Source organism: Simochromis diagramma, unplaced genomic scaffold (genome assembly GCF_900408965.1).
Source record: "Simochromis diagramma unplaced genomic scaffold, fSimDia1.1 OVJJ01000553.1, whole genome shotgun sequence".
Classification (NCBI taxonomy): Eukaryota; Metazoa; Chordata; class Actinopteri; order Cichliformes; family Cichlidae; genus Simochromis; species Simochromis diagramma.
In genome coordinates this window covers 3301375-3315688 of record NW_024387095.1, presented here as the reverse complement: position 1 = coordinate 3315688, position 14314 = coordinate 3301375, and the positions used below count along the sequence as shown (strand labels likewise).

The following is a 14314-nucleotide window of genomic DNA, read 5'->3' as shown; positions in this document are numbered from 1 at the left end:
TGACAACAGGGCAACTTGCAATACTTGCAAAGTAGATATTTCATTTAAGGGAGGAAACACTACGAATATGCAAAAGCATTTGCTCACAAAACACGCGATAACCTTAAATGAATGTCGTGTTTTTAATTCCGCTCCGGACTCGTGAATCTCAACCCAGCAGCAGCGGTAACGTTTGCACGTCCTCTCCCGTTAATGCAGCAGGTAAATAATCAACTAACAGTGCATATTATGTTAGCGCGATCTGCCTTATTACAAAACCTGCCATTACTGTGCATTTAGGCGACCATGATGAGACAGAGGGAGTCTGGCTGGCGCTCGCTGGCAGTTCTTGCTGCAGTCTACCGGTAGCGTCTCCTTTCAGGCCAGGATAGACGAATGTCACCGAGCAGTGACTAAGTTTGTGGTCAAAGCCTTGCACCCATTTGCCACAGCAGATGCCCCCGATTTTCGGTAAGTGAATGTGTTTAATTGTAGGCAGGGACATTACTGGATATTCTTGTGTAATTGCTACAGAATAATTTATGTTATACTTTGTTGTTGCTACAGAAGAATATTTATTTTATTATTTTACATTTACAAGGTTTTTTCCTGGGGACCCTGTGACACCCCATTGAAGAGCCGTAGGCTGTGGATCTCTTAAGATCTCACTGTTGGGTTTGTAAGGCCATGTTACTCCTAAATTTCTATCTTGTTCAAAGAGAAGATATAAAACAAAGTTCTAAGCTGATCGACCTTAGTGTTCTCCTTTTTTAAAAAAGAATCGATAAAGAATCGAATCGTTAAACAGAATCGAAAGTGCAATCGGAATCGTGAAAATCTTATCAATACCCATCCCTATATGCATGAGTGTGCATACAGATTAGGCTCAAACTCTTGTTTTCCAAGGGTACGTGACCAACTCAGATTATTATTCTTAAGGCGAATTCAGCCTGAACTAGAAGCAAATTATCTATAATCAAACTTTATTTGCTTACAGCTGATTTGTGATAACCTCAAGCTAACAAAATGTCCTGTTACCCTGTGTGAACTTGTTTTTTGCCTCCTGTATGAGGATGATAAGTTTGACAAACCTAAAATTTATAATGTTTGGCATGTTCTTGTTTGGTCTCCTCTCTGATGTCATGCTGTCGATGATTTTTGATTTATCATTCTGCTATTAATTTGTTTGTGCCTACATGTGTCCTTTTTTTAAAGGGACACTATTTTAATTAGGTTTCTTTTTACATTTGATGCTCTGGCCTTATTAATTGATTTAGACTGTTTTCTTGTGAGTTGTCCAGTTTTAGAGCCATCAGTTATCTGCCCTCTACATCTGGGACACCACTGTTAATCCCATCGGGATAGCACATGTCCCGATGGAAGACATCCCATCAGTTCAACTCTGACTGCACAGACATATTTCTGAGTTTGTGTTTCAAATTTATGAGCTGAATTCAAGTAGTTAGTGTGAATTTCATTAATATTTTATTTCTGGCCTTTTTTCTGCTTTATTGGACAGAGCAGTGAAGAGTGACAGGAAAGCGGAGGAAGAGGAAGATGTGCAAAGTAGAAGAAAGTGCAGTGGGTCGGACTCGAACCCGTGAATTTCTATGTAGAGGACAACAGATTTGCAACTTTTCACACTGCTGCAGCATCATTATGACCAAACTGCACATAATGGTCAAATTAACCTCATTCTCATCACTCAGGGTTATTGCAGTTTTGATACCCAAAAGTTGCTTTGAGAATGGCAAGTCGCTATGAATGATCGCAGGCCCTACTCTCGTCTTAAAGCCAACCATTTCAGAGGCAAAAGACCGTGGCAGCAGTGTTTTCCCCAGTGTGACTTAATGTACTGACTTCGAATGCAGGACAAGGTTATGTTTTCCCATAGAAGCCTTATGTCCGTCTAAAAACAGCTGACACCATAGTTATCTTAAATTCACTTCAAGTTCAAGCTGAATGTGCCTTAGAGGACAGCTTATAACTTTAATCTGCCAACAACATCAGGTTAAAAAAAATGTGATTGGTAAATTCACGTTAGCCTTGATTACGTAGTTGTGTACATCCAATATATGTCTCTCTCACACAGCAGTTTTAAGTAAGTGAACAAAACAAGCCACCATAGGATTCTCCGGATGGGGGGGTGGGGCAGGTTAAAGTGTTACACCGCTATTTCATCTCCCAGGCAGTCAGGAGTTCCCTGTCTGTTGAGAACATTAAGTAGCCTCACTGTCTCCTGATCTGTTCCCCATCCAAAAATCTCCATGTCTTCCTCGTCCTCATCCTCCCCCTCATCCTCATCCTCATCCTCCCTGTCATCACTGTCGTCCGTGTTTGACTCGTACTCCGAGGCAATACCCGACTCGCGAAACCTTGCGAATTCCAGGCAGCCCAGAGATTTGACGTCGCAGGACAAAGACTTTACTGGACCCTCTGACGCTTCTGGACTTTTGATCTCTGGCCTGTTAATCTTGAGCGGATGAGGAGGCGAGGGGAGTCGAGGAGGTGGAGGCCCCGGGGGTCCCGGGAGGAAACGGAAACACTCCAGTTTGAGTAGACATTGGTCCCTACCTAGTGGGCTTCCCAGAGTCCCGTTGGATGATGAGAAGGCATTGCTGGTCCCGTCGCTGTTGCCAAATGTGTGCAGGTTGAGGGCTGACACCTCAGGCTTAGGTGTCGTGGGGTCACATATCACCGGAGGTACTGTAGACCGGAAGGTGATCTCCAACAAACTGTCCTGGGAACCCACTGGATGGAGGAGATAAAGCAAGGAGATTTCAGGTGAAGCAAAAGGTGGAAAGTGAAGAACAGAGATACATAAAATGTTTTCAACCACTTTTAAAAATGAGCCTTGATTGAAATGAATCTGCCATCACCTTTGCAGGCAGAAGATAAAATGTATGTGACATACATATCTGTGAATTGTGGTGAATATAAGATTACAACTCCCAGCAAAATAAATCACTCTGTGACCAATAAATCAGTGCATGCTCGTACAGCATAAGCAGAAGAGAAAAAACAACATGTTTCAAAGCATTTCATCATCATCACGACTGCTCAGTGAAACAGGTTTAGCAGGGTTCTTTACGGGCACACAGCACAGACCTGGAGCTGGAACAGTGAGAAAGAGATGCATTAAAGAAAGACGTCTTCAATACCAACCCAGAACAAACATGAAGGATGACTCACTCACTCCTTGGCAGAGGACAGTAGCAGTAGCTTGTTTGGGTTCACAGCAGTTGCAGTGTTCGAGTTTAAACAACTCCATCAATCAAACATCTACAAAAACTTCTCAGACTGCTTCTGCAGTATAATCTGCTTTAGATTATGCTACATATATGTTTGGGGTTTTTTTTTGGTTTTTTTTAGGGGATGTATTTTTTGTCACACACACACAGACACACACGGAAGGGTGTTTAAAAAGTCTTATTACAGTGGGATAAAGGACCTCTTGAACTGCTCAGCACACTGAGAGGAACTGTCTGCCACTGCTGCTCCTTTGCCCAGCCAGAAGGCTCTGAAGAGGATCACTTTTTTCATGGATTCAGCCAGGCGTTGGGATTATTCCTTAGAGATTTTGACCTATATTCACCTGATGGCATCACATATTTGCTGGAGAAGCTAACTTAGTGAGGATCTTCATTGACATAATGGTTTCCCATTAACCCTAACCATTAAAAACGAATGCCTAACCCTAACCCTAGGGTAACTAAACCTAACCATAACCTAATTGTAACCCTGACACTAAAACCACATTTTGAGCCTCAAAAAAGCCTTCAAACTTGTGAGGACCAGTGTGTGTGTCCTCACAAGTTACTGTTGGTTCTTACAAGTATAGTAGAATGCAGATTTCGGTCCTCACAAAGATAGCTAGACAGGAACACACACACACACACACACACACACACACACACACACACACACACACACACACACACACACACACACACACACACACAGTCTCAACAGCAGATGAAACGGATGACTAAAATTGTGTGGTAGTGAGGGGGGAGACATGGAAAGGACATCTTATACTGTACACGTCTGCGTTTTAATGCTTTTGTGCGCCGTGTGTTGCTGGACGTCTGCTCTGCATGTCTGACAGTGATGTGTGTTGACCTAGAGTGTGATGTAGAATTACTAATGCCTTTTTTCTGCCTCCTTCATGCCTATTTTTCACTTTTTCTCGTCACTGTCATTGTACATTTGCTTGTTTGTCACGGCACCTTTGGTGTGACCAAACAGCTCTGTTCTGTGAGATATCTCACTCACAGCTCATTCAGCTGAGCTTTTTCCCATATCATTTGCTTGGTAGAGTTTCTCTTTGCCTTGGTTGTACAATTTTTTTCCACAGCAGGAACGTTGTTAGAGGCAAGGGACAGATGGATGTCTAAATGAAAGGAATTATTTGGCACCCAGTTTTCTGCCTGGGATATAATGTTATCTTGAAACAGAACAATTTATAACTGTAAACCTTATATTGAAATGTAGATATAAAGGAGACACATCAGAGACCATGACTTGTTTTGACCAATCACCTAGTCAGCATGATCAAAGGACCTTTGACACTTTCCTCCAGTTTTCTCCAGTGAGATATGAGAAGAAAAGACAAGACATTCAGAAACATGTTTGTTTGTGTTAGACTATGTCATTGACACTAAACTGGTCCACCTCTGCTTGCACTGGGTGTAAAATTGATTTGCTTTTAGTTTTTAACAGCGACTAATGCCACGTTCCAGTTATCTCTTGGATGCTGGAAATCAGGAGTAAGTTTGTGCGTTCTGGTAGGATAGCTGGAAATGTGAGGAAAAACAGGGTTTGCTTTGGCTTTTGGAAAGGTAGAGCGATTTATGCATCACTAACAATACAACATAATGCATGTTTTTTGTGCTTAAGAACACCACAGCAGCACGTTCATGGACAGAGCCTGGTCAGTGCTCTGGATGTGGCTTATTTTGTGAGTCACAAGAGTGCATACACAACAGTGGCAGTACAGAATAAAAGATCTTTAGTAAATAAACATATACTGTTAATTTGAAAATCCTACGTTGCCTCGTTTTCGGGTTATTGAATTCACAAACTTGAGTTAACGCGCCGCTTGCCATCCAGGCAGCGGGGTGATAACAATATCCTATGAGCCTTTTACAGCTGAGGGGTAAAAATGAATCAACTATGGAGGTATTACAATTATTATTTATCATATAGATTACTACTGTGTTAATCTTCTGTTTGTCTTTTAATCCCAGTGGATCAGTGGCTAGCACTGCTGCCTCACAGTTTACAGTTTTAGTGCCGTTTACCGCCACCATCTTGGACTGTTAACTCAGGATTGGTGGGGCTGCTCCGACTTTCTGAGTAAAGAATCAGAAGGAACCTTCCAGATCAAAATTCTAACTGGGAATAAGAAAATTCCCACTTCCAAGACCTGAAAACGTAATATTTCCTTTACTTACTGGAAAAAGTATATACTATATAAAAATAACATAAAACTATATAATAAATAATTTAGATCTATAGCCCACAAAATACATGAAATAATGTGCAAGTAAAATTGTGCATGGCCAGATAAATATAAACCCCCTCCAGCTAATGTCTTTAAAAGATCAAGTCTTTAAAAGAAAGCGGAAACAGACTAAAAGCAGGAACCTTTTACTTCCTTTTACTTCCTGGGAGTAAAAGTCTTTGACAGTTTTAATGAAAAACTGGTCATTTACCATTTTTTTCCTATTACATTCTATATGTATATTGCGTTTTATAACTATTGTTAAATACTTTAAGGTCTCTATATATTTTATAATTATATTAAAAGTTAAATATGCTTATTTTGTAGTATATGTTTGCTGTGTGTGCATGCTGATTATTCTCTATCAGTGAGAAACCTCCAAAGCCTTTTAAAAATAATCAGTGAAACTTTATGAAAACGAAGACTTGAGCTCAAAGAACAACACAGCAGTCTGAAGCGTCAGCAATTAATGCATTAATAAGATACTATAATGCAAAGAACTATTTTCATGGACACATCTGAAGGATGAGTCTGCCTTGTTATAGTTAAAGAATTAAAGTTACATTTTGTGTAAGGGCCAAAACCGAATTGAAACCAAAAAGCTCCCGTGTGCTGTGTTTTTGCAGCCTATCATCTAGATCAGAGATGTCAAAGGCACTGCACATTATGTTCACACACTTACAGCCCATGTTAATGTTGAGTAGGTCAGACAAAGAAATAGTGCTCTAGTAAAACAGAAATCTGTTGCTACGGCTGTTTGGGCTTAAGCTCTGAGATATAATTGCCTAAAGTTACAGAACAAGTTGAGGGAGCATCACATTTTCTAAAGCTGTCCGGTCAAACAGACTGAAGTCTCTGCCAGGCTGATTTTTGCCCTCGGGCCTTATGCTTGACACACCTTGCTTTAGGTGATGTGTCTTTTCCTCAAGCAAGAACTACAAACTACATCCCATTTCCTACTGACTGCCAGCAGAGGCTGATGCAGGTCACAATTTACACACTTGCCCGGTGCAGCCTGTCTACTCTTGCCCTGTACATTCAGTAGATGTGTGAGCACTTTTATATCATCAGAACATCTCTATTTATGTAAAGTGTATTATACAGTATGCATGTCTATAGGTCCACTCACTGGAATTTGGTCCAGACATTTTGGTCTCCAGTTCCTGGATCTGTTTAACCAGCAGAGAGATGTGCTGCAGCAGGTCTTTGTTCTGGAGGAGCAGCTGGTGGACGCGAGCCTGGGCCTCCAGCCGAGCCGTGGCCTCTGCACTCAGCTGGTCCTTCAAGAGATGGACCTGCAACAGAAGATGTGAGGGGTCAAGAGTCTGTTGACAAGCAGGGAGAAATGGATTCTCTGTAATGAGCGAGGCAAACCTAATCCAGCTCACAGAAACATTTTTTCCCAGGTTGCTCCTCTTATCTGAATTCCCCAAACAAAACAATGCACCGCATCCCAGTCTGTGTGAAGACCAAGGCCAAACTGTGCTGACCTTACCAACACACTTTTCTCATCTGAGAAATCAGCGGTGCGTGCTGTTTGCCGCAAATATTTCTTTAATGGCAACAAGAAAATACAAAAAGTTCATTTACATGCTTTGAATGGGTCCGTGTTGCAGCTTTTCTGAAGCTAATGACGTGACTCAAGGTTGTTGTCATAGTAACGCATCTGCCTTTTTTTTCCTTTTTCCTTCTTTTTTTTAAAATGTCTATGCAGTTTTCCAGGAGCGAGAAAAGTAATGACAGTCAGAGGAAGAGGCTGAGAGATTTGACAAGCCAAAGAGAGCGAAACAAAATGTTGATGCATCTCCTTCCCCCAACACAGAAACCACTGAGTCTGAGCTCAACAAGAAAAACTAGAATCAGTCAAACACCACGAGGGTAACAGCTTAAGAGACAGGGTGGACAGATTTCTATCAGCATCTGAATGTGCAGTCACTGCAAGTATCAAGCATGACATCTGGCTCTAAAACACTAGGCACACATGAAAAGAAGCCCGACTACATCTGAGACTGAATCCTTTTTTGTTTTGTGGTATATTTTGTCCTCATGTCATATACAAGTTCATTTTAATTACCCTGGAAAAGAGTGGACTCAAATTAAATATACTGCTTGAAAAACTTAAACGAACTCTGAAAACACATCAGATCTCAATATTGAAAATAAAATAAATCATGCTGCATATCTACACTTATATCGAGTGTAAGGTGTTAGGAATGAAAGGGCGACACATTGTTTGATGGAAACGAAAACGATCACCCTACAGATTCAAAGACAGGTATGTAAAGCGATAAAATGATGTGGCAGGTTAGTCCATTTTGCAGGTGGTCCGAAACATAACATCCCAGAGGTGTTCTATTGGATTTAGGTCAGGCAAGCGTGTGTGGGCCAGTCAGTAGCATTAATACCTTCACCCTCCAGGAACTGCCTGCATACCCTCACCACATGAGGCTGATCATTGACATGAACCAGGAGGAACCCATGGCCCACTGCACCAGTGTACCAGTACCTAATGGCAGTCAGGGTGCCGCTGGCTAACCTGTAGAGGTCTCGATATCCCTCTGTGGATATGTCTTTCCAGACCATCACTGATCCACCACCAAAACATTCCTAATGAACCTGTTTTCCACGTTTTGTAGCTCTGGCAGTGCTCATCCTGTTCCTCTTGCACAAAAGGGCAGATACTGGTCCTGTTGATGCGTTAAGGATTTTCTACGGCCCTGTCCAGTTCTCCTAGGGTACCTGTTTGTCTCTTGGAATCTCCTCCGTGCTCTTGAGACTGTGTTAGGAGACACAGCAAACCGTCTAGCAATGACACATATTGATGTGCCATCCTGGAGGAGTTGCACAACCTCTGTAGGGTCCAGGTATTGCGTGATGCTCCCAGTAGTGACACTAACCCTAGCCAAATGTAAAACTATAGAATTAGTCAAAACTAGTCAAAAAAGATGAGGAGGAAAAAAAACATCAGTGGCCGCCACCTTTAAAACCATTCCTGGATCGAGGGTTGTCTCATTGTTGCTGCACAATGTTGTTCATTTCATTAACACCAAAGCAGCTTGAGTGATTAACAACAATATCCCATAAGTTTAACTGACTCGTTTATGAATGCATAAATCTGCAAAACAGTCGTCTTTGGTCTGGCAGAATATAATACCATACAAAAGTATTAAAAATGCCAGATCAACACTGTGTTACTTTCATCAGTGGGCTCTCTGCTTTTATGTATTCAGTTGTATCTTTTTTTTTTCCTGTATTTTGGCACCGTTTTGTTTATAAACTGGGTTGAATTTTAGACTATATAAAAAAACTACAACAAAAACAAAAACGGTGGATTATTATTTCCACTGAGAGCTTGGGTTTTATCACAGATGAGAGAAACGTGGATAAAATTCTTGTAATTAAAATATACTCTCATGAAATACAATATGAACTTTGAGCCTAAATACAAAGTGGATTTGTCTCCAGTTATGTGGGGAATGTAGCTCGAGTGTGGGCCATCTTCTAGTAACTACACCGATTGTGAGATGAGAGGCTCAGAGGATGTGAGCTTAGGAGATGGCAGCGATTGATCGATCGCACCATATTTTCAATGTTTTCATTAATTAAAGTTGCAGAGGGAAAGAAGAACAAAACAGCAAACCAACTAAATCATCTGAGCGTTTTTCAGTCAGAAGCAAATGAAGTAATCAGCGAAAATCTTTGGGGATTGTAAAGTTGTTTTCAGTTTAAGATTTTGGTGACCACTTTCAGAGCTCTTCATTGGTCACATTCCTCTTTATATTGCTGTTAACATTTACATCCATACGCCACTACTAGGCCAGCTGACTGATGTTTGTTGGTGGCACTGGGTCCAGATCAAAGACAAAAGGAGACGGTGCTTTTGAGTTTCCGGCTCCCAGGATGTGGACTTTGCTTCCGTTGGACTGGGGATTTGTGGAGACTGCTGGCACTTTTCAAAAGAAGCTTAAAACCCACCTGTGCAGGCTTTCTTTTATTTACTTTGATCCATTTATACTCTTTTAACTGGTGTATGTCATTTTATACTGGAAAACACAATATAAATAAACCTTACTTGCTTCCTACATGTGGAATCAGTTAGTAATTTGAAACATGTCGCCTTTAGATGTGGGAAACTGTGATGGGCAGTTTTTTTTGTTTACTTTTTTACCAGTTTCAGACCAATTTTATTACTTTTTTTTAGCTAATTAAGCATGATGAAATATTCCAGCTTTGACTCTACTTTCTGATACTCGATCACCTTCTATTACATTATCTAAAAGTTTAAAAGAAAAAAAAAAACACCCAGACAGAACATTAGTGATAGATGCAACCTCTTTGTGCTGTAATTACAGCGGCTTTATCTTTTATTACAAGACGAATGGTGCTCGTTTGGCAGCTCTGATCCTCATGTAACCTTAATGCAACAGCCTGCTGTGGCCCGCGAGATTAAAGCACACACTCGATTTCAATTTAAGACTGAACGGCTCAACTTCTTTTACACTTTGAATCGGGGATATAAAAGGAGAGGAAGGGGAGAAAGAAACTGTTCAGTCGGTGCACAGATGTCCGCACACACACACTCACACACTCTCATAGCTTTTATAGCAGCAATGACTCTCCGTTCTGACTTCAAAGTACTCTCCAAATCAAATGTTGGTCCCACCTCCCGCCCTGTTCTGCCATCTCCTATCCTGAGCACGTATTTGCTTTCAACAGTTTCAAAGGAGAAATTCTCAAGGTTTCAAATCACAAGAATGGTTCAGAAGAGGCCCAGTGTGTTAAAGGAGACCACTTATTAATGATTTTCTGACAGCAGAGGCGACGTGGCTCTCAATAATTTGATTAAGCTTAACTCTGGAGTTTGAACATGGTCCAGTGGTGCTTCAAACATCGGCTGTTTAACAGGCAAAAAGGAGCCGAACAAAAAAAAGGGTGAAACATCCTTTTACCCAAAAATTCTGCACGGATGTGGAAAATGTTTTAATGTTAAACAGCAACAGTTACGTGGTTTCTTGCCTTTTTAATAGCTTCTTGTCAGTGTACATGTAAGAAGCTTAATCAATACCAAAGTGATTACAAGCAGTTTCCCTTACAATCCTAGGAAACCAGCTGGGGTGAAGGGCTCACGGTGTATTTTCAGAGCAGTGTGAATGACAGGGCCTCATGTGGAGGTGCAAGTTACTGAAACTCCTAATCACTCCTTAGCTTCTAATTTGAGCTTGATGCGGTAGTGCAGCACTTGTTACCGTGGTAGCACGAAGGCTCTTGGCCGTTGACGTCAACGCCTCCACGTGTCAAAGAAAGGAAGGAAAAAACTCCACAAAACAAACTGTAATCAGAGTTGGAACAATGTACCAAGGCCATTCTAGCCCCTATGAAACGCAGCTATGCACTACAGAGAAATCCTCTATTCACTATTGCATTTGCAGTGCTCGTGTTGCAGGTTTTAATGAGAACACAACAAGCTCATGTACCGAGGTCCTTTATAATGTTTTGTCTAACTTTAATTCTTGCTTGTCATGACAGCAAAACATTTTTAGCTAACTTTTTGCAGATGCTCCAACATCTGACCAAGTGATAGCTTTTTGGTCATCGATGGCAGTCATATTTTGTTAATGGTTACTGTTGCTGCTAATCAAACTAACACATAAATTAACCATTACTTATGGTCATGAGCTTTGGGTAGTGACTGAAAGATTGAGGCTGCAGAAAGAAGTTTCTTTGAAGAGTGGCTGGGCTCTCACTTAGAGACGGGGGGAAAAGCTCAGTCATTCGAGAGGGACTACAGCAAAAGGAGCCAACTGAGGTGGTTCAGGCACCTGATAATGATGTGTCCTGGAGGCCTACTAGGAGAGGTATTATGGACATGTCCTACAATGCTTTCTCACTGTTTTAGTCCCTTTAACTTATAGTTAATTTTATGTAATTGTCTAGTTATTTCTGTTGTAAAGTTGAGTGTTTTGACATGCGAGGCCATGAGGAGTGACTCCCTGTCTAATCCTGGTTTAAGCGATAAGACAGAAAAAAGCAGAACCTGATCTGCAGGTTCTTTTACACAGAAATATTGTCATTTTATGGAACATTGGCTTGTCTTATTATGGCTCTGTTCTACATTTTGTGCGTCGTTTTCTGTTTTCTCATTTACTCCTCCTTGCTACTTTTCTGCATTAGACTGACTCATCACTCCTTTGTCATTCTAATGAGGAGGCAGTGGGGCGGAGAGATCCATCCCACCTCCTCTCCCACATTCACTGGCCAGACAGTGTCAAGGAAGATGGTCATCTACTTCCATTATCCCCATACTCCTCAACAAACAGAGGTGATTACAGATTGTGTTCGGCCTCTGAAGAGCTCATTTGTAAAGATAGACACCCTGATGATGACTGCGGTGGTTTAATTTACAGCAGATGGGACCCCATCTTGAGCTATGGAAGAGAGGAGCTTGACTCTGACTTGTGCTGCCCTGCTGACAACTCTAATAGCACATCAGCCACTCCTCCGTGGTTTATACTGAGGCCTTGGCCACAAGAGTCACATTTGTTCTGAAGCTGTCCATTGTTAAATGTCTCACTGAGCTGCAGAGGCTGCTAAAAGGACAGTGAATAATTCAATATAAAAGCTGTAGTGAACAAATAAGATAATTCAAATAATCTAGGAACAAAAACAATTTCTTTTAAAAGTCAAAGCTAAGCTTTATCATCTGGATATCTGATCAAAAAAATGTCTGAAGTGGCCACACAAGGTTCAACTTAAACTTTATTCAGCAAACTCTCTGAAAACAAAACTGTTCCCAGAGATAAAATGTAAAAATAAAATTGAAAATAGATAAGATGAACGATAACAAGTCCTAAGTTACTACGGCTTGACCTCGAAGATTATTGCCTTTTGTTCAGCGGTGCGCCTTTCTGTCTGGCCACCTGTAGTTAGTTTGATTTGCTTTCCATTGTTATACTTAAAGTGAACGGTCACTTAAGCAGCACAGGTAGTATTTATGAATAATGGAACACATTTTCCAGTTCGCAGATGTGTAATTACAGTCAGTGTTATCACTCTACCTGTGTATATCTTTTACCCTATGTGTTGGCCTTCTTTCACAGACTTTCTTTGGCCATTTTTGACTGAATTGGTGGGCAATATTGTGGTGAACACTGTTAGGGTCATTACAGTATTTTTTAAAATAATGTGTTTATGGCGCAGTAACATTAACCCCCCAAAACCGGTGGTTGAACAGTGACTTCATTTAGCACTGTGCCTTTTGGCAACAGACTAGTTGTGGCAACCAACTGGTCTACCCTAAATTGAGTGTGCAACATGCTCAGGATGTCATTTTTTATTGCAAGGTGATTGCACAGATTGCCTGGTGGAAGGCAACCTGTCTCCAAACATTCACAGCCTGAATCCGACTCACTTGCAGATTGGAAACGGTTTGCAAATATTTTCCATCTTATGAATGCGGACAGATTATCGGCACGTTGCAGTCAGAGTCGATCTGTGCTGAGTGCAAATCATTTTCCAATGTATCTCTTTGCTATAGGGGACTCAACTCAACTGGTTGCCAATTCATTGTATTCTGGTTATATTCTTATACAAAAAGCAAGGTTGCCTAGCAACTATGTTGTTTTCCAGTTAAATTGCTGTCCTGTTGCAATTACATCACACTCTAGCCACTAAGGTCTGGGTGTAGCTCAGGAGCTAGGTATTCTCTCAAACAGATTGCATGCAATTGGCAACTTGACCCCATTCGGTGGCAGACAGACGAGTGATGACTCTGTCTCTGCTGTTTCATCAACTTGTCTTTGCACTCCTGTCACTAACTGCGAATAGTCGTAGACCTGATCCCCATCTTTAAAGTGACCATTTCAAAGGCAACAAGATCGCAAGTTAATTCCACACAGTTGCAATAATTTTTCCAGTGCTGCAGTCTCCAGACACTGTTTTCCCCACTGCGGCCGCAGCATAAGCTACACACTTACTTCTCAAAGAAAGAGACATTTGTCAACCTACTTGCTGCATTACTTTCATGTTACTCTATAAAATGGTCTGCGACGCACTGCCACATAATTAGCAGTTAACAATATAAGCTTTAGGCTACTGTCACGCATCCCAGCACAAATCCCTGTCTTAACAAGGACACACACGCAAGATCTTTCTTTTGCTGTTCAAGTGCTTCACAAACCTGACAGCAAAGCTGGTGAAAACAAGCCCCAAGAGCACTTCATGGAAAAATGGAGGCTTTAATCATCTCTCCTTCTGTTGCCTGTTGAAAACGACCAGCCCGGCTGGGGTCAACATATACTGAGCACTGATATTACTAGCTTTGTGTTAGCATGGAAACTTTGGCGATGCGTTTTCGTGGCAACAGACTGTTATTTGGTGTGTTTGTACTTTACTGCCACGTTTTTGTCCTTTTGTAAAATTAAAAAAGTGACAGATAATGTTTATATCTCCACTCCTCAAAAGTTATAGGCTGCTTGTTCACTTTTCTCCTCTTTCCACATAGAACAGATAACAGAAATGCATTAGTCTGGAACGAATTACCCCGAACAGTGGCTGTGAATGCGGAAAATAATCTAGGCAGATTACATTCTGTTCAGAGTCACTAAAGCCTGAAAGCTATAGTGCAGTAATTTAATGCTACCTGTCCTGCTTAGAAATAGGGATTCACCCTGAATCTGAACTCAGTCCTGGACCCTACAGAAGAGCCACGCCCATTAGAGAAGAGAAGGAAATCTTACTCTATTACCAGACAGTGTATGAATCATAGTAATGAAGAAAAGGCATGAATGAAGTGGCAGAAAGTGCAATGCTTCCCAGTAATGGAAAATAAAT

The 14314-nt window shown here is 41.2% G+C and overlaps 1 protein-coding gene across 4 annotated transcripts in view; it reads right to left on the bottom strand.

Annotated features, from left to right (window-relative positions):
- LOC120742865 (carboxyl-terminal PDZ ligand of neuronal nitric oxide synthase protein-like) overlaps positions 1-14314 on the bottom strand; it is a 228495-nt gene that overhangs the window by 31313 nt on the left and 182868 nt on the right. For 3 of the 4 annotated variants that reach the window (XM_040046334.1, XM_040046333.1, XM_040046335.1), the window contains exons 9-10: positions 6615-6780; positions 2554-2730 (exon numbers count right to left, since the gene is read on the bottom strand). In XM_040046334.1, coding sequence (XP_039902268.1) covers positions 2554-2730; positions 6615-6780 — 343 coding nt within the window. Of the gene's footprint in view, positions 1-752; positions 2731-6614; positions 6781-14314 lie in introns of those variants that run through there. The other variant, XM_040046336.1, reaches the window with a different exon arrangement.